Raw genomic sequence first — 25,393 nt, 5'->3', positions numbered from 1 at the left:
AGTGGAGTCTTTAAGGTTTTCTATATATAATCTTACGTCATCTCTCATTAGTAAGATCCATCTCATTTCTTCTGGTCTGTTGTACATTTAACTCATTCATTTATAAATGTTATTGAGCATTTACTATGTGACACGGACTAGGCACACCTAAGATAAAGTGATGAACGAGATGGCCATACGATTCCATCGACCATCTCTCTACTTCAGAAAGCCTCCTTCCCAGCTCCATCTTGTGGGGTTTCCTGAACCAGTCCCAAGGCAAAATCCTCACTTTCCTTATCTGGTGAAACTTACATTTAGTCAGCTCCCCAGGTCTAGTGTCTAAGTGGAAATTTTCCTCCTCCCAGATTGCATCGCATAAAGCTCCATTGTTAGTGATCGGACCCCTGGACAGACTAACAATCAACGAGCCGGCACTGGCATAGGCATCCTGGGTGTTAAAATATTGAGATACACAAAAATGCTGCTTTCAGGCTATAGTAGAATCCAAAAAGCCATAATGTGAAATACTTGGGTCTGAGGGGTGGGGAAGGGGTAGTCTTAGTTCGACGTTAATGGAAAAGGATATCCCACATGGGTCTGAAGGAACCGAAACAAGCACAAATCTAAAGAAAAGGAAATGTCTGCTGTCCACAGCTGATCATACACTGAACTAAGAAAGCCTCACGGTCACCTTCTAACCCCATTGTACTCCAGATGAGAATGGGAACGTAAGACATCCTGTTAGAGAAGGAGCAGGACAGGGGACAATAGCCAAACCCCAATACCACCTCCTCCTCAAGCGTCCTCAGGATCCAGCAACCAAAGGGCTAATGCCAACACAGAAGGGGCTTTCAGACTCCATTCCAGCACTACCTGGTGGCCATTTTGATTCATTTCTCCTGGTGATACCCACCCCTCCATGCTCACAGCCTGGGAACCCAGAACTGGAGAGGAGCCAGGCTTACGCCTGCCATCTGATCTCCCTCATCTGGCCTTCAGGGAACTGGCTGAGATAGCTCACAAGAGGCCAGCCACCACAGGTCTCTCTGGACCCAGTGGCATGTCCTGGCATTTTAGGTACTCTTATGAAGAATGGCCAGGAGACAGATGGGGTTGATGGCAGTTTGGAGCTAAGAGGTGCCCAGGATATGGGTTCTATTTGACATAATTTCCTATTAAATTTCAACTCCATTGAGTAGAAAAAATTTGATAAAAACATGTCGATCACTCACCAAGGGAACACTAACACCATTAATTTTATTAAGAAAAATGAAAACTAATATCTATATAATATTTGCTCTATGCCAAGCATCATTCTCATATATCACTCACTGAAATAATAAATCACCCCGTTTTATAGATGTGAAAAATGAGATACTTAAAAGTTATATAAAACTTGAGAGACAGAGCTATGATGCTAACCTCAGCCCAAGAGAGAGCCTCCCATCAGACCTGAAGAATTAGGTGCGAACTTATTAAATATGACAATCAAACTGTCTTCATATATATATATATATATATATACACATATATATACACATCTTATTTAAAAGGTTGACACTGTTACATGACCTAGAAAAATTTTTAATGTAATTTGTTAGTTTTGTAAAAACTTAGAGATTATACAGCATCAAAATTAATGTTAATAGAAGAAAATGTTTTTATTTACTCAGACCGCAAGTCATCCCATGGCTATTCATTTAATGAGGGAAGTTATTGGAAGAAAAATGGTAATTGTTGAATATTTGATGAAAAATGTGCTTTTCAAATTTTAATTTGGTAACTATGACACTTAAATTTATTATAAATGCAGTTTAGAGAAAAAAAGGCATTTTATAATTTGATGATTTATGGAATTTCTGTGAATTTACCAGTTGTTATAACGTAGTGTGCCTTATTTGGACAAGGCATCTTCCATACACTATCTTTGACTGGGCCGGGGTGGGGATAGTGCATTTCTAATGGGAAGTATTGAAGCATAGATTGTTAAGCATAGAGCACTTGGCAGTGATGCTACAAAAATGATTTAAGCTCTGATAAATACTGACTTTTCCATGCAGGACTGGCTACATAATTTGCAAGGCTCAGTGCAAAAGGAAAATTAAGGGTCCCTTGTTTAAAAAGTATTAAACATTTCAAGATAGTGACAGCGGAGCATTAAACCAATGTGGGGCCCATGTAGGTGTGGAGCTTTGCGTGACTGCACAGGACGTATGTTCAGGAAGCTGGCCCTGTTTCTGTGTTACAAAAATCTGGAACTTAGGGACACGTTTCATTAAGATTTGCACTGGTAAAATGACGAGAATGAGAAGAGAATTACAAGGGAGTGATAACAATTTCTGGAAAACAGGATGTGAATGGAAGCATGCAGACAAATGAAAGAGAAATTACAGCCCAAAATAATTTCAAGTGGGAAATGCAGCAGAATTGGGAATCGACTTTCCAGGTGTTATCTGGATGTGGGGCTGGCAGGTGCAGTGTGACATGGTGAGACCAGAAGTAATAAAACTGTATTAGTTGGTGCTCACAATTCATCATTTCCCTCCACCAGCTAAGGCAGTTTAGAGAATTAAAAAAAAAGGCAGTTTAGAGATTACACGCAGACATAAAACTTGGCTCTTACCTCTGAAGAAATTTAACAAACAATCCAGGGAAAATTAATGCTGACCTAGGAGGTAAACAAATACATAGCAACAACAGAAGAGCTACATCAGCTATATAGAAAAAACCCGCTCAGACCTTCATGCTTGAATATGAAAGGACAACCAAGAATCACCAGATGGAGAATTACAGTAGCAAGAGTGGAAAAAACTAGGTAAACAAACATAAAAAGGATACTTGAGGAAACACAATTTAGTAAACAGATATTCCAGCAAGACATATACAAATAAATGTCTGTCAAAACCCAGGAACCAAGGGAAATCACACATAATCAGTCAGCTGGAAGGACAGAAAGGATCAGTTTAAGTTAGAGCAGTAAGTTAGTGGGTTCCTAAAGTCTTAAAAAAAAATAATTCATTGGATTTTAAGCAATGGAGAGGAATGAAAAGCTGCAAGATCGTAGAGATACGGTAAGGAAGGTTACAAGAAGAAAAAGAAAAGCAGAAACCCTCGTAAGAAAACAGCGAAAACTGTGTAATAAAATCATCATTCGACATAAAGCAAATTAAAACATGACACAATTTTGAGTGTATTATAAGAAAAGCGACGTCATTTATGTGTCCTGGTATTTTCCCCTTCATGTGACACAGAGATCCATGGTTGAGAGCTGAGGACACATAGACCACCATGGAGTTTTAGTCTTTGATGAACTCTTAATATAGAGGGAGGCACAACGGTGGATCAGGAACTCATGGTAGCAACTTCTAATAAGTGGATTCGCAGATATAGAAGCAGGATATCAAGAGAAAGTTCACTTTGTTGTAGCCGCCAGCCCCCGAAAGACACACGAACCGCCAGGAATCAGTGTCATAGGAATCACACTCTTTATTCAGCCAGCTGCATCTGCCAGGGGTACGCAGACCCCAAATTAAGCAGCCCTGAAATGTAGAGGGTACAGGGTTTTTAAGCCCCAAATCCCATTCTTTATTCTGTCTGAACACAAAGGTCTATTTTTCTCCTATTCACTACCTGTCAACCTATAGGTCGGGGTGTGCAAGCGGGGAAGCACAGAAGCAGAAAGCTTGTTATCAGAATGTTATGTCCCTATGATCAAAAGCCTTTTGTTCCCATGGTGATAGTCAAACAGTAATTTCCTATAAGTAGTAAATCTCAAGTAGTCATTTTTCAGCCACCACAACTTCTAGGTTCCCCAGAACCCAACTTTCGTTACCACTCGACCTCTGCAGCCGCTTCCTAAAGGTCTCGGGTTCCGCCCACAGCACTCTGTGCTTCGACCTAGGAACTGAGCCTGCGCCAACACTAGTGCGCACGCGCCACCTCTTGTCCAATCGGAATCCCAAACCCGGATTCCAGGTGGGCGGAATAACCTCAGGGTGGGGCGGAATCACAGAGCCGGAGGACGCACGTGATTGGCCGATCTCAGGTACTTGTTCTTTCATGGGCGGAGCCTCGCTTGAGGCCACGTCTAGAAAACTGTTCTCCTAATTTGGGAAGGGCTGGGCGCGCGCCGGGTGTGGAGCTGCGCGTGGCGCCGAGTGCGCCTGCGCGGAGCGCCGGGACAGGGCGTGTTCCTCGTTCGGGTGCGCGTCTACCTCAGGCGGGCTGCGGTTTTCCCTCCCCGCAGTCGTGCGCCCTGCGGGACCCCGTCATTTCCACGCCCAGCCTGATACGTGCCGCTCTCCGCGGTGAGTGTGCGTGTCATTGCACTTGAGTTTGCGTGTCTGCGCGCGGCCGGAGTGGTGCCGGACCATTCCCGCTCCACTCCCAGCCCCATCCTCCTCGGTGCACCCGGACCCTGCCCGCTGACGCCCACCTTCCAGGGCCGAGGAGAACCGGAGGGTGCCATCTGAGGTTCACTCCTTTCTGCCCTTGCACCCTCCCGGCCGTCGCCCACGTGCTTTGTTGTTGTCGTTTGGTACAGATCATGTCCAAGTCTCTGAAAAAGTTGGTGGAGGAGAGTCGGGAGAAGAACCAGCCGGAAGTGGACATGAGTGACCGCGGCATCTCCAACATGCTGGATGTCAACGGCCTGTGTGAGTTCTCGGCAGGGTCTTAAAAGCTGGAAGGGCTTTTAAGTTTTACAAGTGACTGCCGGTCGTGGTGTGAGAGGTTGTCATAGTTTACATTCCACCGCCTGCTTGTAAACATCCCTTGTCAAGACCGTAGAAAGTTTGCAGTCAGAATTTGTTCTGTTTTGACTGGAAATGACCGTGAGACCGGGGCAGGAGTCACACAGAGAGTTGCTGCTGTGCCTCAAAACTTGTCTGTGTCGATTTACAGTATTTGGGTGGTTTTCCCACACAATTTACTTGATAGCCACTTTAGTTTTTAGTTGAAAATCATTTTTGAATTCTTCCCACCTCCTAATACAGTCTTTGGCCCTTGAACAAATGCCACAGAAAAGTTACGTGATAAGTAATTGTGCCTGGAGTATGTTCAGCATTTCTTGACACATTACCTTTTTCTGGGTCTTTTTTCTCCTAACTTATAGTTCAGACTTTTGTTATCTTCTGCTTGTGCTACTGTGATGTCTTCCTAACGTTCCTTCTTGGGTCTAGTTTCATTGCCCCTGTGGTTAGTATTGTGACTTACACTGCTGTTTTCCCTTAACACATATTATTGTGTTACTCTCTAAAGGAGGGGTTGCAGATTCAAATGCCTGCGGGGTCAGATGAGGATGGTCATTAACGCCTTAGTATTTCCTGGGAAGGGGGCAGCTGCTACACCTGGTGCTCAGATCCAAACAATTGTTACCACCTGGGGACGTTGGCTCAGCGTTGCTACTTTTTTTTTTTTTTTTAGAAAGTGGGAATCCAGATGAAATTTCCTTAATTTTAGAAGTTGGCAAGGAATTTCAGTATTTGAAAAATACTTTATAAAGATGAAACAAGACACTCTTCATGCTAAATGTGGCCTCAGTTTGGACCTTCTCCCTTAAACACAACTCCTGTTTAAGGGTTGTTCATTACCAACAGTAATGCTCCAGGTGCCTTGGCGCGACATGCAAGGCCTTCCTGAATCTGGTCATATACTTTAGCTCCTGTCTCTACCATGCATTTGGTGTCCCAGCCATGCGACTTCATTGCCCTTCCTGAACCTTGGCACACGCTTTCATGTCTGTGTATCTTTACAAGTGTTTCCTCCCTCTCCACTCTTCACCTGAAATCCTTCCCTTTTTATCAAGAGTCAGCTCAGATATCATAGCCTAAGTGAAGCTTTCTCTATATCAAGCTGAGATAGTCACTCTCACTTCTGTGAAGTTGGTTATGCCTTGTTTCATGACAGGATTGTAATGTGTTTTTAATCTAGACAACTCTTCTCCATTGGGAGACTGGAGGGGCTGAAGCTGTATAATAGTCATATTGGCCTTCTTTGTAATAGTGGCTGGAACAGAGTAGGTGCTCAAAAATGTTCAGTGGATGAAGGAAAGAATGATGGATTAGACCTGTGAGTGTCTGAGATCCAGACCAGGATGTGACACTGGAGAAGAAGGAGAGAGGTCTGAGAGACCCTAAAAGATGGTGGACTGCTTGTTAGGCATGGAGGGAGCAGAGTCAGATTTCAAATTGACTGTGAATTCATGGTTTGTGCTGAGGACAGATTGATACGTCTCAGGAAGGGAAAGGGAATGAAGAGCTGTAGACGATTTGCAGTTGGTGACTCTTAGGAAGATACCTGCCATTAAGCTTAGCTTTTGTACTACTTAGCATTTCAGCCTCTTGGTATGTGTTGGCCTCTCTCCATAGTGATGGCTTTTTGGTGGCAGCAACAGAGCAGATGTCTCTGGTACTGAAATGGCAGTTGTGGATCTGGCTGTGTCCCCACGCTGCCCCTGTCTGGCCCTGTTGTGATCCTGATGATCCCTGGGGCAGTGCTTCATTGGACGGAGGAGATGGTGAGCAGCAAGTAGGAGACCTGGCTCGGCTGCAGTCTTCGCCTTATGGCTTTCTGCTCTTTGGCATCCTTTTTCTCACGGGCTTGAAGAACGAGGTTTCTTTCAGCACAAGAATGTTACACTTCTCAGCTTTGAAGAGGATCCTTTATGTAATATTTATAAGTAGGGACAAATGGCATAGCTATTTTGGTTCGGTTGCATTATCTTTTTGAGGCCTTGGTTTTTACTGAAGAAGAAAAGATAAGACACTTGCTTCCTGCGAAAGATGTTTCCTGCGTAATATGAGATGGTGTAAAGTAAATCATTCTTAAATTTTCCTAGAGAAGTAACTTAAGGAAGAACAATAGTACTTCCTGGGGAGTTCATTGGAAGTGAATTCGGCCTCTGTAGTGTGCATAGACCCAAGGAGTGGCTGCTTTCTGCTATAACTCCCTGACTTCTGGAATCTTGGAGCCTTAAGAAGCCCATTCCTCAACTGGAACTCATCTGTCAGCAGTGCACATAATGCTTACTATGTGTATCTAAATATTTTACATATTAAAATATTTGACATGGTTAAATTAACTAGTTTAAGAATTCCCATATTCCTTATAAAATTATGGCAGTAACCATGGGGTTTTATGGATTAACATCAAGATAAAACATGGGAACAATTCATTTGCATGGGCAGAGAACAGTTACTGTGTCTCAGACTTTCCTTTCATTGTCTTTTTTTTCAGTTTCTCAGAAGATAAGTGAGAATTAAGTTTTGAACAAAAACATGGAGGTTTCGTACTTATTCTAAGCATATGAAATGTCCATCTTTATGCTTGGGAGAGTTTTATAAGCATAACGCTGCTTCTGAGATAGTCAATTGCCTTTAAAAAATGTTTTCAGGAGCTTAGGTACCAAAAACTTTCTGATGGGGAAAACTTGGTAGGCCGGAGACAGCCAGCAGACAGGTTCTAGAGTTTTCTGCCAGATTCTGGATATGGCCAGATCCTGCCCTGAGAGGCAGAATAGTACAGTGCTTTTGAGTGAGGCCTTGGGTTGAATAGACTGGCTTCAAATAATCCATCTTCTTCTACTGCTGTGAAACTCTAGGGAAGCTGCTTAACCTTTCTGAGCCTCACGGTCCTCGCTGTCAAATGGAGACGTAAGTACCCATTTGGTAGGACTGGTTTAGTGTGAATTCTCGGGAAATATTATCTCTGCGACTCTGCAGGTGGAACCTGTTTGCCTCAGATGGTGCTGATTCCAGTGTCCTCAATGGCCTGAACCAAGAGTATACCGGGTCCTGTGTCGATGTTTTCCATGTGGCTTCTTAGGACCTGGAGAGTTTGGCACTTTTGCGTAGGGTTCTTATAGATTTAGATTGCTGTATATATTTTTAATGAACTCTTATTGTTCCTTTTCTTTCATTTTTTTTTTTTACACATGTAACTGCACATGTGTTTTCCTTAAAGCTTTCAAGAGTAATAACACTGATTTCATTCTTTTTGTTAAAGAAATTTCACTGCAGAACCTCTTCCCCCTCGCAGTAGCGTCTCCACCTGGGTGATAAAGCTGCCTTTGAAGGGTCCTGTAATCAGCTTCCAGGGAGCTGAGAATCCCACCAGTGGCCTGGGAGACTTTGCTCAGTTCTTTTATTTAAGTCTTTTGTGACTTTTTAATCTCTCCAAGTTTATTGCCCTGTTGGGGGCCAAACCTTTATCAGTTTTTTTTTTTTCCTGGTTAAAATAAAATATCTTTCAGATCAGTCTTCAAAAAGAAAAATACCTGTCTTGGAAGAAGTGGTTTTTCTAAAGAACCCTGCAAAATAATCCACAAAAGTATTAATGGAAGGAACGTTTCAAAAGCCCTGTTAAACCTGGAAGTGTCACCTTCCTTAGGAATTATCAGTTATAGACATACCTCATTTTATTGCTCTTAACAGGGGTTGTGGTTTTTTGTTTTGTTTTGTTTTGTTTTTTTACAAAATGAAGTCAAGACCCTCCACCAGCAAAAAGAGAATGCCTCTCTTTATTGCCGTACTGACTTTGTTGTGGTGGTCTGGAACGAGTCAGGATCTCTCCGAGTTTGCCTGTGGGTGGTCTTTGGGGGAAAGAGAAAAGTTGGGAAGGCCACATCCTTGAGCTGTTATCTTTATGAAGACCTTTTATCTTGTGCGCCTCCAAGTTGCCTGTATCTGCCCACTTCAGTGTTCTGAAACCTGCAGTCTCTGGCCTGGGAAGCCCCTTGCTCTTTCCAGCTAACTCCTCCCTCCCTTGTCACTTAATGCTTGTAAAAGAAGGAATGACTTACTTATCTAGCCACATGACTCCATTTGTGTCACTTCCTCTGAGGAGCTCCCCCATCACCCCATCCAGCCTGGTTGAAGTGGCTTTTCTGGGCCTGGTGTGCATGCTTCTGTTAACCTTGTACTTGGCATAGTGCTTGGGGAAAGTTGATCAAAGAAGGGCGCTATTGCTTTTAGTTAAGAATTCAGGTGAGCTAGGGTGGAAAGCATAGCACCCTAGGGAGAGGGAAGTAGCCTCTGTGTCCCCGCCACAGGCTTCTCTCCTACTTTCCTAAGGGGGAACAGTTTACAACCATCAGGAACATGATAGAACTGTTTAGTGTTCAAATTTGATTTTAGGACAGGGTAAAAACAAAACATTTCATCCAGATAGGAAATAAAAATAAAGAAAAATTGTGACCCTCTTTGGTGTAATTGAACTAGTAATGACCTTTCACCATTTTTCAGAAAATCATTTGACATTTCGGTTCCTGTCAGCCAGGGCCTCTTTTTTGTGAACAGCATTTTGGTTACTAGCTGTGCAACCTTGAGTAGGTCACTTAACCTCTCTGTGCCTCAGGTTTCTCACATATAAAATGGGAATAATAATAGCCACCTCATAGAATTGCTGTCATTATCCTAAAGGTGCCTGGCTCACTGTCTGGCCCATCTCGGTCCATTCGGGCTGCTCCGACGGTATTCCACGGACTGGGTGGCCAGTACACAACAGGAATTATTTCTCACAGTCTGGAGGCTCCAAGTCCAAGGGCACGGTATGGGCAGATTCAGTGTCTGGTGAGGACCTTCTGGTTCACAGACAGCTGTCTCCTCACTGTGTCCTCACATGGTAAAAGGGACAGGGATCTCTGGAGTCTCTGTATAAGGGCCCTTATCCCACTCATGAGGGCTCCTCTCTCCTGACCTCATCACCTCCCAAGGGCCCTGCCTCCTAACACCATCACAGAGTGGGAGTTAGGGTTCACCGTATGAATTTGAGGGGAACGCATTCAGTGTATAGCATGGCACATAATTAGTCTTAATATTTGTTATTATTAGTTTATTCAACTGTTATATCTATGATTATATAAAAACCACAAAACAGCCTCTCTAGTTTTTGGAATTCTTAGTAATGGCGCTTACCCAGTCGCCTTTGCCTGTTTATCTCCATGTTTCATCATTTCTGAGCACCCAGCGCCTCATTCCTCACCTGTTTTGGGATTTCCTGGGAGAAGTTAGAGGGGCATGCTGAGTGTGACAGGGTCAGGAGGAAAAACAGTTGCTTCACACGACAAGTTCAGAGCCATAGACAGTGTGAAAGGTGGCTCGGGGGATAGCAGAGCGTTTGTGTCTGTTGAGAATGACAGGCCTAAAAACTTGACAATTTTTCAACTAATAATTAAAATACCATGTGTTATCCAGTAGCTATTTATTGAATGTATTTTTTTTTTTTCTGTGATGGGCACTATCTAAGCTGAGTCTCTGGGAATTTCCTTCATGTTGAGTCTTTAAATTACCCAGTGATAAATTAACATTTGCAATGTTGAGAAAACTGTAAGCTGTTAAATGGATCCAAACTAGTTATATTGTATCATAAGAAATCATAACACCCACTGCCTTGCCATTATAGCCAGCTCTTAGTTGTGCTAATCAGTGCTAAAATCAAGAGGGATAATAGTTGAAAACCAGGTCCTTATTTCATAAATTTATGTGAACCTGGCTTAAAGAAATTCGATCTAAATATAGGAGATTCACTACTACAGAGAAAAAATAGTATTGATTTCTTTCCATGACATAAAGGCTTATTGCTTCACTGAGTAGCAAGTTTGTGCAGGTCGATTTATTTTTTCTTTTTTAAAGCAAAAGAGCATAAAAATGTGGCCAAGAAACAGTCCATGTAGATCAAGTATCTGGTCAGCAGGGGTCAGTGTTGAGCCTCTGGTTTGCTCAGGGTTCCTCAGCCCACACTCTCCTTAGTCGACTCTGTGCGGTGCTTTATGAAGCTCACAGTCAGACCTCCCCTGTGTTACGATCTGTCTGATCCAAAGCATCTTTAATGTTTGGGTGCCATAACTGCAGTGCAGGTTTGACGCCTTAGCTCAAGGAACGGGGGTTTCTGAACAGAGAGGCGCCGAGCAGTCAGCGTGTTTCCAAAGAGAACACGGGGGCGAAATGGAATTTGCAGTGTCCCCTTTGGGCAGATTTCATCAGTGCGTGATATTTAACAGTGTGAGAGAGTATCTTGGATTTGAGATGATGATAAAGACAAAAAGACTAACGATAGCATAACATTACCTACTTTATTGGTTTAGTAGGGCCGCTATGCAAAATGCCCCAGGCTGGGGGACTTAAACAACAGACGTGTGCTTCCCATAGTTTGAAAGGCTAGGCGTCGGAGATCAACAGTGTCTGCAGGGTCGTTTTCTCCCGAGGCCTCTCTCCTTGGCTTGCAGATGGCTGCCTTTTCACTGTGTCTTCACATGCCCTTCTGTGCGTGCATGTCCCTGGTGTCCCTCTGTGCGTCCACTTTCCCCTTTTTATAAGGACATCAGTCAGCTTGGATTATGGCTCACCTTAATGGACTCATTTTAACTGTAACCTCTTTAAAGACGCTGTCTCCAAATACAGTCACATTCTGAGGTACGGGGGTGAGGGCTTCGACACAGAAATCGTAAGGGGCCATAATTCATCCCATCACATCTACGCTGTAGGTCTGAATGGTTCATGCTTGAGTGTTTACATGGGACAAGTGCGTCTCACACGTATCATAGCATCACCCTTTGGTGCAGGTGATAATCATCAGCGTTTTACAGATGAGCAAGCCGGAGGTTATCTATAGTTTGTTAAGTCCCAGCATCACACAGTTAGTGGCAGAAGCGGAGTTCACATTTAATTGTGTCTGACACCTTTGTCCTACAACACTGTGCTGTGTCGTTTGCCATCCCCAATGTGCAGCAGGGGCCTGGCTCTGACATTAAGGTGCAGGATTTCTGGAGCTGACTGGGGCGGCTGGCCTTACATCAAGGTATTCACTTTCAGAATTCTTGGAAACACTTTCCCGGGCAAATAAAATGCATCATTTGGCCAGCCTGCCAGCCTGCAGACTTAGTTTTAGTGTATCATTATAGGGCTTTAACTGTTGAAGAAAACACTAGAAACTTATCTGTATTGGTCAGTATTAACTGTGAACCCTCCCCTTTTCCTTAAACTGTTAAATCCTAACTGAATTTAGCGATCCGATGTGAGATCTCTTTACACTGTATATTTCTCTTTTTCTGTCTTCAAACTTAGAACGTAGTTTAAAACACTCACTATGAATTGTGCTGGAGAAAATTGTGTTTGGGAAATAATGATTCACCTGTTAATAAACCACAATTACATGAAATGGTTTTAACTGTAATTTGCCTATACTTCATAAAAAGCCTTTTTACTTAATATCTTTTCTGCACATCTGTAAAATATTCCCCTGGACTCAGCACAGTTCGCAATTTTAAGGGTAAACGGAACCAAACGGAAGGCATACATCAGACTGGGCAGTTAATTGGCAGGAGTTATTTAGGACACAGCACAGAACAGAGATTGGTGACAAGGTTTGCGACATCAAATGTTTATGTGGTTTTTTAGAGCTGGAAATACTTAAGTCTTCAGGCCATGTGAAAGATACCCGTTTAACCTGTTATATATTTCTGATCTACAAGTTGTATACTATTTATTAGAGAGATACAAAAAAAAATAGTATAATTAAAATGCCACATACACGTGGAGTATATTAATGCATACACACAGAGATTAATACAAGCACAAACACATATGCTTACCATGTGCCAGGCATTATACTAAGCTGTCTGTATGGATTATTTCTTTTAAGCCTCACCATTTCATTACTGTTCTCTTCCTCCTCATCTAGTTTATAGCTGGGGAAGCAGCTTTGTAGAACTTAAGTAACATGTTCCAGGTCGCACAGCTAATAAGTAGCAGAGGCAGGCTTGGAACCCAGGCAGTCGGACTTTAGAAGCTGTGTTCTTAGCTTGTGCTGCCTTGCCTTACTCACATCACCAGCGTTGTTGACAGGCACGTGCACACATAAAGATAAAACAGCAAGTTCAGCAGGTGTACTCCGAGTGCCTTCTGACAGACCGGTCCCCTTCTAGAAGCCATGTACCTGCCTGTATGGGCTGATGATTCTGCGTTGACTTAGGAATGTGTTCACGGATGTCCGCGGGTGCTTACCTGCCCGTGGCCATGCCAATGGGCCTAGGAAACAGGATCCTTCCTTTTTCCATAACACACATACTTTAAAAAAAAAATCCACTTCAAGGCAACATTATTGACAGATGTATATAGATAAGTGCATATGTAACAGTACAGCTTGACATATTTTCAAACCAGGAAGCAGAACATAATCAGCACCTCCCGGTCACTGCCCTCTCAGTGACTGTCCTGATTCCGAAAGCAAAGATTGGTTTGGCCTGGTTTTGTGCATCATTAAAAAGAAAGAAAGAAAGAGGATTCCATCGTGTGCTCTCCTTAGTGTGTGATTCTCTGGCTCAGCATCACGTCCCAGAGGCATGTGCCCATTGTGAAGTCGTTGCAGACCCGGGGCGTGACTGCACCGCAGTTTGTTCATTCTTCCGCTGTTGACGGACATGCGGGCCATTTCCAGGCTGGGCTGTCACAAGTGTCGCTGCTCTGAATCTATGAGAACCTGCCTTTCAGTGAGCACACATGTTCATTGCTGTTGGTTGTAGACCTAGGAGTAGAGTCACTGGGTCGTGGAGGATGGTCGTGCACACTTATGAACATGGAAGTGTCACCAAGATGGGGCAAATATTTGAAACTTCCGGTCATCCTTCCCTCATCTGCAGTTTCACTTCCCGCGGTTTGAGTTACCCACGGTCGTCCTTGGTTTAAAAATATTAAATGAAACATTTCAGAAGTCAACCGTTCATACGTTTTAACTTGCACGCTGTTCTGAGCAGCATGATGAAATCTCATGCCGTCAGCTCCCTCCCAGCTGGGACGTGAATCGTCCTTTTGTCCAGTGTCTCCACCTTGTATACCCTTCCTGTCTCTTAGTCACCGAGTAGCCGTCATCTTCAGATCTCCTGCAGTATTGTAGGGCTTGTGGTCAGATAACCGGTATTTCACTTAATGGCGGCCCCAAAGCAAAAGAATAGTGATGCCGGCAATTCGGATATGCCAGAAAGAAGCCGTAAAGGGCTTTCTTTACATGAAAAGGTGAATACAGTCCAGTAAGATATTCTGAGAGGCCACATTTCACATAACTTTTAATATAGTATATCATTATAGTTGTCCTATTTTATTATTAGTTATTGTTGTTAATTTCTCCCTGTACCTAATTTATAAATTAAGCTTTGTCGTACGTATGTATGTATAGGAAGAAACATAGTATTGGGGTTTGGTACTATCTGTGGTTTCAGGCATCCAGTGGGGGTTTGGAATGTAGTCCCCGCAGATAAGGGGGAACTGCTCTAATAAGGGCGGCAATAAAACATCATGCCACATTCCTGAACATAAGTGCCATAAAGGAGGTAAGCGGATTTGAAACTCCCATTAGAAAGGAAATGCTTGCAAGTTTTTTCAGCCTTAGTAAAATCTTCAAGGTCCAGAGTCAGTTTTATTCTGTAGCTACCTCCTCTTCCTCCTTTTTCTTTTTTTTTTTTGCCTTCTCCGTATTGACTAATTTTTCTTGCAGAAACTGTTTTATTTGCGTAACATAAATAGCTGTAATTTTAGAAAGCACTTATAGAACCCTAAAAATGAAAAGCCTTAAGCTCCTCAATTTACAGAGAAGAGAACTGTGGCCCAAAGGAGTAAAGTGATTTTTCTCAAGTTTCACAGACACCAGAATCAGAACAGACTACAGCCGAGGTTTCTAGATCGCAGATCTTGAGCTTTTTCCAAAATGGGAAAATAATATTTACACCTGGATGAAGTGTCCTTTTCAAGATGGTGGAAATTCCTATCATTATAGAAAGAGTATAAGCCCGAATGGGAAAATTCCTGTTTGTGTTGAATAAAACCTGACAGTTACATAAAGTGACTCAGAGCAAAGCAAAGCAAGGAAGACGCAGTTTCAAGCTGCATGAGATCCAGATCGTAATCCCTTGAGACCATGAGAAAAATCACTGGATTTCTCTGGAGCATAAATTTCTAATTTTGAAAATGAAAGTCTGAATTAAATTGTTTGATTCTTTGAAACCAAAAAAAAAAAGAAAAAGAGAACTAGTATTTATGTAATGCCTACTACATCAGTGTGCTATGCTGGGCACATTTATTGCCACTCACTAGAATCAAAAATGTTAAATAAGGCAGTAACAACAGCAGCTAATGTTTACCAAATGCTTAAAATGTGGCTGGTATTGCTGGTATTGAACTTTGTTACCTCGTCTCTTCCTCACAATAACCCTGTATGATAGTACTGTTATTAACCACCTTCCTTGCAGTTTTAGATGAGAAAAAAGAGCACAGAGAGGTTAAGTAACTGGCCCATGGTTGCAGAGCTGGTGAGCAGAGAACCCTGTAAACGTTGTGTCCACCCAAGAAACTGATTCACTCTGACCCTGTTTTTTACTGACCAAACATACAGAGCAAATGGCCAATCGTATGCCGTAATAAGATGGCCTAGAGATAAAAAGGAGTCTTAGTTCCTAGGTTCATTTTTCCACCCAAAAAGAAGACATGGGCAGTTTCTGATGTGCATACATTATGGTGTACTCTCAACTTCATGTGTCCCTGGAGAAGAACAAGGCAGCTGGGGCACAGGCACTTTCTTCTTCCCAGGGTCTGATGCTGGACGTTTCTTTTTGATGCCTCATTTCTCTTCTCGACCAGCCTCCACCTGCACTGTCCTCCATAACCGTTACCTCAGCCCAGGAGCCCAGGTAAAGGCGAGCCCCCTCTATAAGCAGGAAGAGCGGAACCTTACACCTGCTGCCTACACGAGAGAGGTGATTCTCAGAGCTCAAAGAACCGGAAGTCCTTCAGCAACCACTAAATGCTTGACCTCTGTGCTGCCTGTTGTCACCACACCCATGACAGGATTGGGTCTCGTGGGCAGTTCACTGTCGCTTTTACCCTTGGCTTTCAGCTTCTGTCCCCGTGTCATTCCTTATGCTGACTTCCACTGCTGCCTTCTCCAGCCCCACATCACTGGTCTCCTGTACGGACACTCGTCAGCCTCCTTCAGCGCAGACCTGGTCTGTGTTTTCCGATCGGCTTCCAGGTCTCCCTAGATCTCCCGGCATGAAGCCTTTCTCCACAATCCTGTTCCTGCCTCTCTCCTCCCACACACACGCAGATCCAGCAAACAGATGTGTTCCAGATGGCACCCACATACCCTCGCCTTCACGCCTCACCCCAAGGACCATTAGACGCTTCCCGCCCAGCCTCCCGCCCCACCAGAGATCCCACGACTATACCTGCAAGGCAGGCTGGGCCTCAGTACCCACTCTGTACCAGATACTGCAGACATCCTTTATTTGAGGAGCAGCATAGTTTTTCCATTTCACCAATGGGAAAAATCCTTATCTGTGAAGAATGTGAATCCTTTGCATGTCATAGCGCCCCCTTATCTGTTCCCAAACCCCGAGTGGATGCCTGAAACTGCAGGTAGTACCAAACCCTATCTGTACTGTGTGTTTTCCTGTACGTACCTACCTGTGGTAAAGTTCAGTTTATCAATGAGGCGCAATAAGAGGTAAACAACAATAATAGAACATTTATAATATACTGTAATAAAACTTATGTGACTGTGGTCTTTCTCTCTTTCAAAATATCGTACTGTACTGTGCTCACCTTTTCACTTAAAGGAAGCACCTTAGGCTTCTCTCTGACATATTCCAAACTGCCAGCATCACTACTCTTGTGCTTTGGGACCATTAAAATAAGGGTGACTTGACAAAACAGGCACTGCGATAACACAGTCAGCCTGATAACCAAGTCAGCTTCTAAGTGACAACCGAGTGGGGCGCACATACATGTGGAGACACTGGACGAAGGGTTGATTCACATCCGGGGTGGGATGGAGTGGGACTCACAAGATCTCATCAATGCACCTCAAAGATGCTCAGTGTAGAGCTTATGAACTATTTATTTCTGGAATTTTCCATTTAGTTTTTCAGTCCACGATTGACCACGGGTCACTGAAGCTGAAAAGGGATACTATAGGTGAAGGGAGATGGCTGTATACAGAACTTGTCGAGGGCAGGGACCGTGTCTCACTCATACTCTGTGTCTCACACCACGTGAGTGCAGTCTTGCCGAAGGGTCATAATTTACTCATATTTGTTAATACTTTTCTACTTAAACCTCAAGAGCAATTAATGACTAAGTGTCTTAGGTTGCTTACTGTATTTTTCTCTTCAGTTCTCACAGGCATCTTCAGAAGTATAATTAATCGCTTCTGTCTTCTTTCCTGAAGGAGAGATTGTAAAGTGATGTGTTTGGATGGGAATGATGTGGGCTCCACGTTTTTAATAACAGTGCCTTGAGTCTAGTATCTTTTGGCTTACTGTCCCCTTTGATTCAAAGCCCCCCCATCAATGACCAGCTCACGGAGGGGTTCTCCACACATGTGAATTCTCTGTTCTTATTTATGTATAGAAAGAAGTATCGCCTTTTTTTAATGGACACATATGATAAATTACTTTCTCTTGAATGAGAGAGCAATTAATTACAATTGATAGACCCTTTGTCTTTAAACAGAATTCAGTCAAGTAATTAATTTCGAAAACTTACTGCTGAAGAGTTTCCAACTCTCCAAAATAATTAGTCGTGAAGTAAAGGAAAGCTTTCATACCATGGTGATAATTTTTGGAAGTTTTAAATTATGAACAGAATTCGAAAGAAATGTTTTATGCTGAGTGTGTTGATGAATATGATATTTGTATATCTTGGTAGCAAACATTTTATTGTCTTCACTTTAATATGTTGTCAGAAGCTGCGTCTTTAAGAAAATCTGAATCTATATCCTACTATCGAGGGTGAAATAACTTCAGCCATGCGACATAAGCAGGCATTTTAATCATGCATCGTGGAGATGCAGACCCCAAATTGGTCAGCATTACTTCGTAGTGTTGATAGCTGGCCTGCTTGCACATCCCTATGGAGTGTGTGAATCAGCGTTGTTTAGGGCCGTTGCTGGATCTAGCCTACTGGGGAGCCAAAATGGTAAAGCCAATTGGATCATCCTGCTTTTTAAGTTCAAATTAATTGTTTTTGATCTACAACTTAGGGAGGAAATGCATAACAGAGGTTGCTATTTGCAATGTAATCTGTAATGTTGCACAGAGTTCAAATGGTGTCCCCTGGAGCTGACAAAACAAGGTGGCCCTCTTTGAATATCCCAGGAGCTATGCTGGTTCTTCCAACATGGCAGTGTTTGACATCGTGAGAGTGTCAAGGAGGGCCAGCCATTTGCTTTCTGATGGTAGGGTTATTTTTTTCTGATTGCTTCCATTCAGAAGGCAGTTCACGAAGTGACCTGATGGTTGCAGTCCAGTTTTTGTGACCAACGTTATGAAATCTTTCATTTGGAACCCAAAGATGGCCAATTTCAACCTGCGACAAGGTTGCAGAAACTTTAAAGTCTCATAGCGCTTTGCGTGTTTTCAAGTCTCATTCCCCTTGTGTCATCCAGGCTGTGATTTTTTTCTCAGGATGTAAATGTCATGCTGTGAAGCTAGAACTTTCCACCCTCTCTAAAGTGCTACCAAAGGAATAATTTGCCAAATTGAAAATTATAGAGACAATTTCCAGTGTGCCACATCTTTATGATATGTTAGATTATTTTGAAAACAAGTCTATAATTTCATCTTATGTTACTGTGAATTTCATTATGCTTATTTTTTTTTTTTCTCGTGCTACCTACTTCTAAAGGCTGGAGAGAATCATAGACGAAACACTGACATTTGACCGTGTTTGTCAATATACTTCTTAGTTATTTAATTGACTCTTGAAATATATTCTGCTTTGAAAACGCAGAGTTTTTGGACAAAGCATAGTTTAGTATTGCTCTGGGAATTTCAGTAACCGTTTTCACTGTTCTCGCGGTGACCGTTCTTGACACTATGGCTGGCAGGACCGTTGGAGTGTGGGTTATTAACACAGCAGAAGGTCTCATAGTGTGCGATTCAGGTTAGCGAGGCAGGTCGGTGGGTACAGCCCGCTTCCATTTTCCCAGTATGTTTGACTGGAGCGGCTTTTGTGCTTTTAAATAATCTATTTGGTTGGCCTTTTCTCCCTTCTTTAACGGCGCAGTTCCACACAAGACTCACCTTGAGCTCACCATTGCCGAGTAGAAAGGAGCGGCAGGTGTTATAAACAAGTCTGCTGCCACTCGGTGTTGGCCTGGACCAGGCTTTGTGATGGATTCTGTGGTTTTAGCTCTGTCCAGTGCAGCTCCCCTCCCCGCAGACCCGGCCCAGAGTCCTTTGTTGCCTTAACTTTTTCTTCTCTGGTTTTTCTCCCTTTCACCTGCTTTAGCATATAGCCCGGTAACGATAGTGAGAAAGAAGAATATATCCTAGTGGCTGATCAGTTGAAGTAACAACTGAATTTCTCTTCTCTATTTAAAAAAAAAAGAACTTTAAAATTTTATCACTTTCTATGCTAAATGCTTGTTGAAATGACACAATGAAATAATTGGCAAGAACCAGCTTTCCCTAATTAAATCTTTCACTGTGAGTGTTATCTGGGAGAAGAACAATTTTTTTTTTCTTTTAATTATTTCTGATATTTTAGGAAAAATTAAGGCAGGAGGATATGGGATAATTAGTTTTCCTTTGTAATCAGAATTCATTGCTGTGGCACTCAGATGGAGTGGTCTCCTAGAGTGAGAGGCTGCTAGTTGTCTGCCAGTTTCAGTTTGCTCCATCTTTCATGTTAATAAAACCCTCCATTTTAGTTGGCACATGGTCACCTGGAATACAGATTGCATTTCCTTGCCTCCCTTGCAGCTAGGCATCACTGTATTACAAAATTTTGATTTATTGCTTATTATTGGAAGTGTCACGTACAACTTCTTTGGAAGTTCCCTAAAGGAGGGAGTCTTTTATTTATTTGTTTTTGCCCTTTCCCTCTTCCTGAAAGGAATGCAGATGTGATGACTAAGCTCAGGCAGCCATTTTGGACTGTGAGGTAGGAGGCATGCTTTGAGGATATTTGAGCAACAAGATACCAGAACCTTTGGATTGCCTGTATTTACATGAGTGAGAAACTCCTGTTTTGGGTAACCCCTGTTATTTGTGGTTTGCTTTCACATGAAGCTGATTGTCTTAACAGATAGATCTGTGAATCCATTTCATCTTGTTTGGTATGAGGGCAGCTCTTTGAGATTTATTTTTTTTTAAATGTCAGACTGTATACCTCAGAAGTAAAGGAATGCTTTATTTGGTGAGCAAGAAACTCTTTAATAAGTAAAAATGTATGAGATGTTTTGCAGTGTCTAAAATCTTAAATGTTGTGGAAAGGCACCATTATGACTCTTTCAGAAACCATAAAATGCTCATCTTCTGTTTTGCCTTTCTCTTCCCCCTTCCCTAGTTCAGTCCTAAAGCTGGTAAGTGGGACAGAAAAAGTGGGGCGTCCAATGTTTAGGGGGCATGGTGGCCTAGAGCAGGGTGTGGGAACCTGAGTGGGTTGAGAGCACTGTGCAGGGTGGGGAGCCGGGCTCGGGAGGTCCAAGGCCAGGCAGGGTGAGAAGTATGGGGACAGATGAGGAGGGTGAGTCTGAGCAGAGTGTGAAGGTGTCCAGGTGGGAGGGAGGAGTGGAGAGGGGATTGGTTACTGCATTACACTGGGTGGTTGAAAGGACTCGGAAGAGCCGAGTCATATGTGGTTTAGCAAGAGCGGGAAAGCACAGGTAAGCCGCAGAGCCCCAAGAGGGTCACTGATGACTCCCCAGGGTGGTTTCTTAGCTGCTGCTCAGGACCTGTTTCATCTCCATGAACCATCAAGATATGTGGAGGAATCAAAATTTCAGGAGACACAGGTAGAAGTGTCCAGCAGTGTCTTTTATGTCTGGCCGTGTACCTGTAGCCAGCTATAAGCCATCAATTTGCACAACCCTAAATGTGTGAACATGCTGGCCCTGAGTGTCTTAGAACATTGAGCCCCCAGATAGCAGTGACTACATCTGCTGGCCAGGTTTTGGCTTAAAATACCATATTCCACAAGAAGGAACCAGAGCTCATTGCAGAAATGGCTGATTCCAAGGCTGTGGCAGAAGCAGCACAAGATGCACTTGAATATTTTGTGCCAGAAAGTAAGAAAGTGCTCAAAGAGCCAGAGGACGTGCCTAAGGGACTTAGCAGCCGTCACGGATGAGCTCCCACTGGCCTAATGGGACAGTTTGCACATCAGCATAAAACATAGTGATAGGTTATAACCCATTGACTAAGGTAGGAAACCACAAAGCCACACCAAGACAAATAAGTCATGATTTCTCGGGAGCAACACTACTGACATTTGGACCGATGGGTCTGCTGTGGGGCTGCTTTGTTTATTGCAGGATGTTTCGCACCATCCCTGGCCCCTACCTGCTAGATGCCGCTGCTTTAGGCCAGTCCTACCCAATTAAAATGGAATGCAAGCCACATATGAAAGTTTAGATTTTCTAGTGGCCGTAGTTGTAAGAATCAAAAATGTCTCCAGGCACTTTCCCAATGTCCCATGAGAGTCAAAGTTGCCCTAGTTGGGGACCACGAACTACACGTGGAACAGGATATTTATATAGCCTCAAAGTCCTCCCTTCCCCTAAAAAGCACTAATTCCAAAGAGGAACAGAATAAATTGTGGAGAAGCCTGACAGACATAAATGATCAAGGGAAGGTCATCAATGATAGGACAAATGGAAATCTTGTGCCACCTGACAGGATGCTTTGAGAAGAATACAGCATTTCTTCCACATTCCTGTCAAAAATGCATAACCTAAATCTAAACAAGAATAAACAAATGACAAACCCACATGGAGGACAGAATGCAAAATAATATGGCCTGTGAGCTTCACAATTGCCAAGGTCATGAAAGTTGAAAGAGAAATTCAGACTAAAGGTGCCTTAAAGAGACTTGGCAGCTACAGACAATGTGGGTTCTAAATGGATCCTTTTTTCCTTAAAAGATTTCCACCTTTGGAGAAACTTGGATGAGGGCTGAGGCTTAGATCGTGATTATATAACATGTTAGGTTTTGACTGGATGGCTGTTTTGTGGTCATGTAGCAGATGTCTTTGTGGGAATGTCCTAAAGCAGGGGTCCCCACCCCTGAGTCGCAGAGTAGTACCGGTTTGTGGCCCATTAGGAACCGGACCACACAGCAGGAGGTTAGTGTTGGGCAAGCGAGCGAGCAAAACTTCATCTGTATGTGCAGCCGCTCCCCAGCGCTAGCATCACCACCTCAGCTCCATTTCAGATCATCAGGCATTAGGTTCTCATAGGAGCACTGGTCCCTGGTGCCAAAAAGACTGGGAACTGCCGCCCTAAAGTTTGCGAGTATCAGGCCAATATCTTAATCTCAAATGGTTCAGGGCAGGAAACCAGGTCTATGTACTGTATTTTGAACTTTTCTATGGCTTTGTGATGGTTGAAAAAAGAAAAACACTCAGTAGTAGTGGTCAGGAGTGATAACTCATTTTCTTATAAGCCTGCTGGGGTCCAACACTGAGACTCCTCCTGAGAAGAATTTTTGCTTTATTCCCTTAAAGAAAAAAACTCTACTGCATTTTTTTTTAACTGCATCAGTGGAGAGAGAGAGAGAGAGAAGGAGAAGGAGAGAGAGAGAGAGAGAGAGAGTGTGTGTGTGTGTCAGTGTGTGTGTGATGCTGATCATCCAGTGAAGTTTTAGAACCAAAAATAAAATGGAAGGCAGATCCCTTTTTTGTTGGGCCTTTTTTCTTTTTGGTGGATCCATGTGTATATGTTTTTGTTTATAGTTGGAAAAACTATCTTTTAAGTAAATCTGTTCAGCAAATTAAACCTCCATGAAGAAGTTTGAAAACTGATGTGCAATCTGTAGGTACATTAAAACATCAACCAAATTTTTTTTTAAAGGAGAATTTTGTTTGTTTGTTTCTTTTTTTGATCATTAAAGTGTGTAGAAGAATTTCTGGGTATACGGTGGGTATAGATGAAGTAATGTACTGGTCGGCCTTCTGCCACATGATCTTTCTGTTGATGTCATGGCTTTTCCACGCAGGTGAGGGCTCTGTGCCTGTCTATACAGTCAGCCAGTTCTCAGACTGGCACAGTTTGTTGAGATGGGTCACTAAGGCTGGGCCAGCAGAAACCAGGTCTCCAAGCAAAGCTAACTGACCCTTTTCATGTCCGATCCAGTGACATTAATCTCATTAGCTCTAACTTGCTATGCTAATTGTACCACTCATTATATGACTTCTCTTAATTTGGGTTAACATTTAATGGAGAGTGTTAAATGAATCCTTGCTTCTATTTCTGTGGGCAGTAACACTTCAACCTGTAAAAATAATTTAGCACTTTACCTTGTAGGAGTGTTGCTGTAATTTGGGTACATTAACTGACTGTGACTTTTTTTTTTTATTCCTTTACAGTCTCCTTATCCCACATCACGCAGCTGGTCCTCAGCCACAACAAGCTAACAAGTGAGTTGACGTTATCATTTATTTCACAGTTTCTGACTTTTAGGTACTGTGATGATACTGCTGATTTTTTGATTCCTGTGAAGACACTAATGACAACTGTTTATTTGGGGAAACATGAATTTATTTTGGTGACATTAAGATACATGAACATATTGTCTTCCCATATTTTGGACTTTGCTTTATTCTGAGGACTCTTTCCTATTGTGTGATTAAACTGAAGGAAAAAAAAATGACATTGCTTCTCTGGAGAGGGTTCTTTTCAGGGCTGGTAAATGCTGCAGAGACCTGAGCTGCTGCTGGGCCATTCATTAGTATTTCCTGAAAAAAAAATTATCAAAAAATATTAGAGTAAGAGTTTTTGCTTTCATCTCAAAGGAGAAAATTTAACTGTTGATATATTTTCTTTCCCTGCTCAATAGGGAAGAAAAAACCACAAAGTTGTAAAATTATATACATTTACATCGGTATTTTTCCAATTCTTGAGTCAGATTTCTAAGAAGAATTTTCTTGGGCATTGATAGTATGACTGTGTGGTGTACATGTAGTAAATTTAATACCTGCTTTTATAAGAATTTTTCGTGTGAATGATATGGACCGTTTTATTGTTAGAGCTGTGGCTTTAAAGATTTTAATGACAGGGTCCTGCTCTCCTTTCTCATTCCTAATTGACTGTCACTTCTTTGCGCTTGCCATATTTCCTGCAGACTTGAATGATTTTCTAATCATGTGGCAAGAATTTGTTCGGGAGCTTTCCGAATTCAATGAAATTGAGCAGAATGTCATCTTGAGGGATTTGTGTCATGAATTTATGTGTGTATGTACATTATATACAGCTCGAAGCAGTGTCACAGAGCTGTTGATAATCTAGAATTTAGAATGGCAGGGCCCCTCGTGTGGTGGAGACAGGCAGATTAGTTCATTTTTAGCAAAAAGTGCATATTTGTAAGGCAAAGGCAGAGTGGCACATTTGTCATGTTTCAGTGGTGGGGGCCAGAGAAGCTGAAAATGAGGGTTACATGTGATCATTTTTCTAATAGGCGATATGCTGCCACTAGAATTGTTTTTGTAGCAAATGGTCCTGCTGTCCACTGAGACCCTAACCCCAGTCACAGGGGATTTGCTGTTCGTTTTGAAGGGTGGATGGCATGACCGCTAAATTCCCCGAAATGTTGCGAGCAGAAACTCCTGAAGCTCTCCATCGCGCAGTTCATAAACATGTTTAATTGCCAAGCTTACTGTTGTTAGATCTGCATCACCATTAGAGCGAAACGGTTTACATTTAAACAAGAAGACAAAATATGTTTTATTTCTATTATATCATTAATCGATGTTTTTAAAAAAATCTTTCAGATAGCTGTAATTTTTTTCTTCTTACACATCCACAAAGAGAAATCTCAGGGATTGATGGATCAGTTTCTTTCTCCAGGCATATAATGTGAGATTAATTTAGGTATAATTTGGAGTTAAAGTGTGTCTGCTGTTAAAGAGGTTGACGGAATTAATCCAAACTTCGTATTTCTTCTTTCCCTTATTTTTTTTCTTTTTCCCTCATCTGAGATACCGTTGACCTAATCTGGTAAACTAATTAAACGTCTTGGTAAATTCTGTTTCAAGCCATTGTGGGTATTGTCAGTGACACCCAAGCTGTTTCGCTAAGGTCAAATTAGCATCTTTTACTATTTTTCTGGCATTTAAATGAATGACTTTGCTATGGTTTTTCAAGTGTTTATAGTAAATATGTCCATTTGATGGCGATATAAATATGCATTACATGTAAGTGGCTAAGAACACCCTGCTGTCACTTTTTATTGTAATCAGTGTCTTTCACTTTCTGTGGTTTTTAATAGGGACTGGCTGCCAGAGCTGCATTAAAACCACAGGGACTCAAAAAAATAAACGCCTCAGCATTGCTTTTATCTTGCAAAATATTTGTGTTTTTCTCTCAGCTTGCCAGTCACACTATTCTCTGACATTTCCGCTTGTGGACTTACGGAATGAATGACTG

General features: G+C 42.4%; 1 protein-coding gene and 1 long non-coding RNA gene across 5 annotated transcripts in view; both read left to right on the top strand.

The window, feature by feature from the left end:
- Positions 1 to 4,117: 4,117 nt before the first annotated feature.
- The window catches only part of RSU1 (Ras suppressor protein 1), a 156,775-nt gene continuing 135,499 nt past the window's right edge, over positions 4,118 to 25,393 (top strand). The window contains exons 1-3 of one of the 4 annotated variants that reach the window (XM_039877476.1): positions 4,121 to 4,295; positions 4,526 to 4,637; positions 23,338 to 23,388. In XM_039877476.1, the coding sequence (XP_039733410.1) occupies positions 4,529 to 4,637; positions 23,338 to 23,388 (160 nt within the window). In that variant the 5' untranslated portion in view covers positions 4,121 to 4,295; positions 4,526 to 4,528. Of the gene's footprint in view, positions 4,296 to 4,525; positions 4,638 to 23,337; positions 23,389 to 25,393 lie in introns of all 4 variants that reach the window. The other 3 variants (XM_039877475.1, XM_039877478.1, XM_039877477.1) reach the window with 3 other exon arrangements.
- On the top strand, positions 4,648 to 16,530 carry LOC120614638 (uncharacterized). Its single transcript, XR_005656024.1, has 2 exons — positions 4,648 to 15,724; positions 16,075 to 16,530. It is a non-coding gene; the product is annotated as an uncharacterized LOC120614638 (long non-coding RNA).

Source organism: Pteropus medius, unplaced genomic scaffold, assembly GCF_902729225.1.
Source record: "Pteropus medius unplaced genomic scaffold, Ma_sr-lr_union100, whole genome shotgun sequence".
Taxonomy (NCBI): Eukaryota; Metazoa; Chordata; class Mammalia; order Chiroptera; family Pteropodidae; genus Pteropus; species Pteropus medius.
Note: the sequence above shows the minus strand (reverse complement) of the source record. Positions and strands in the feature narration are given on the sequence as shown.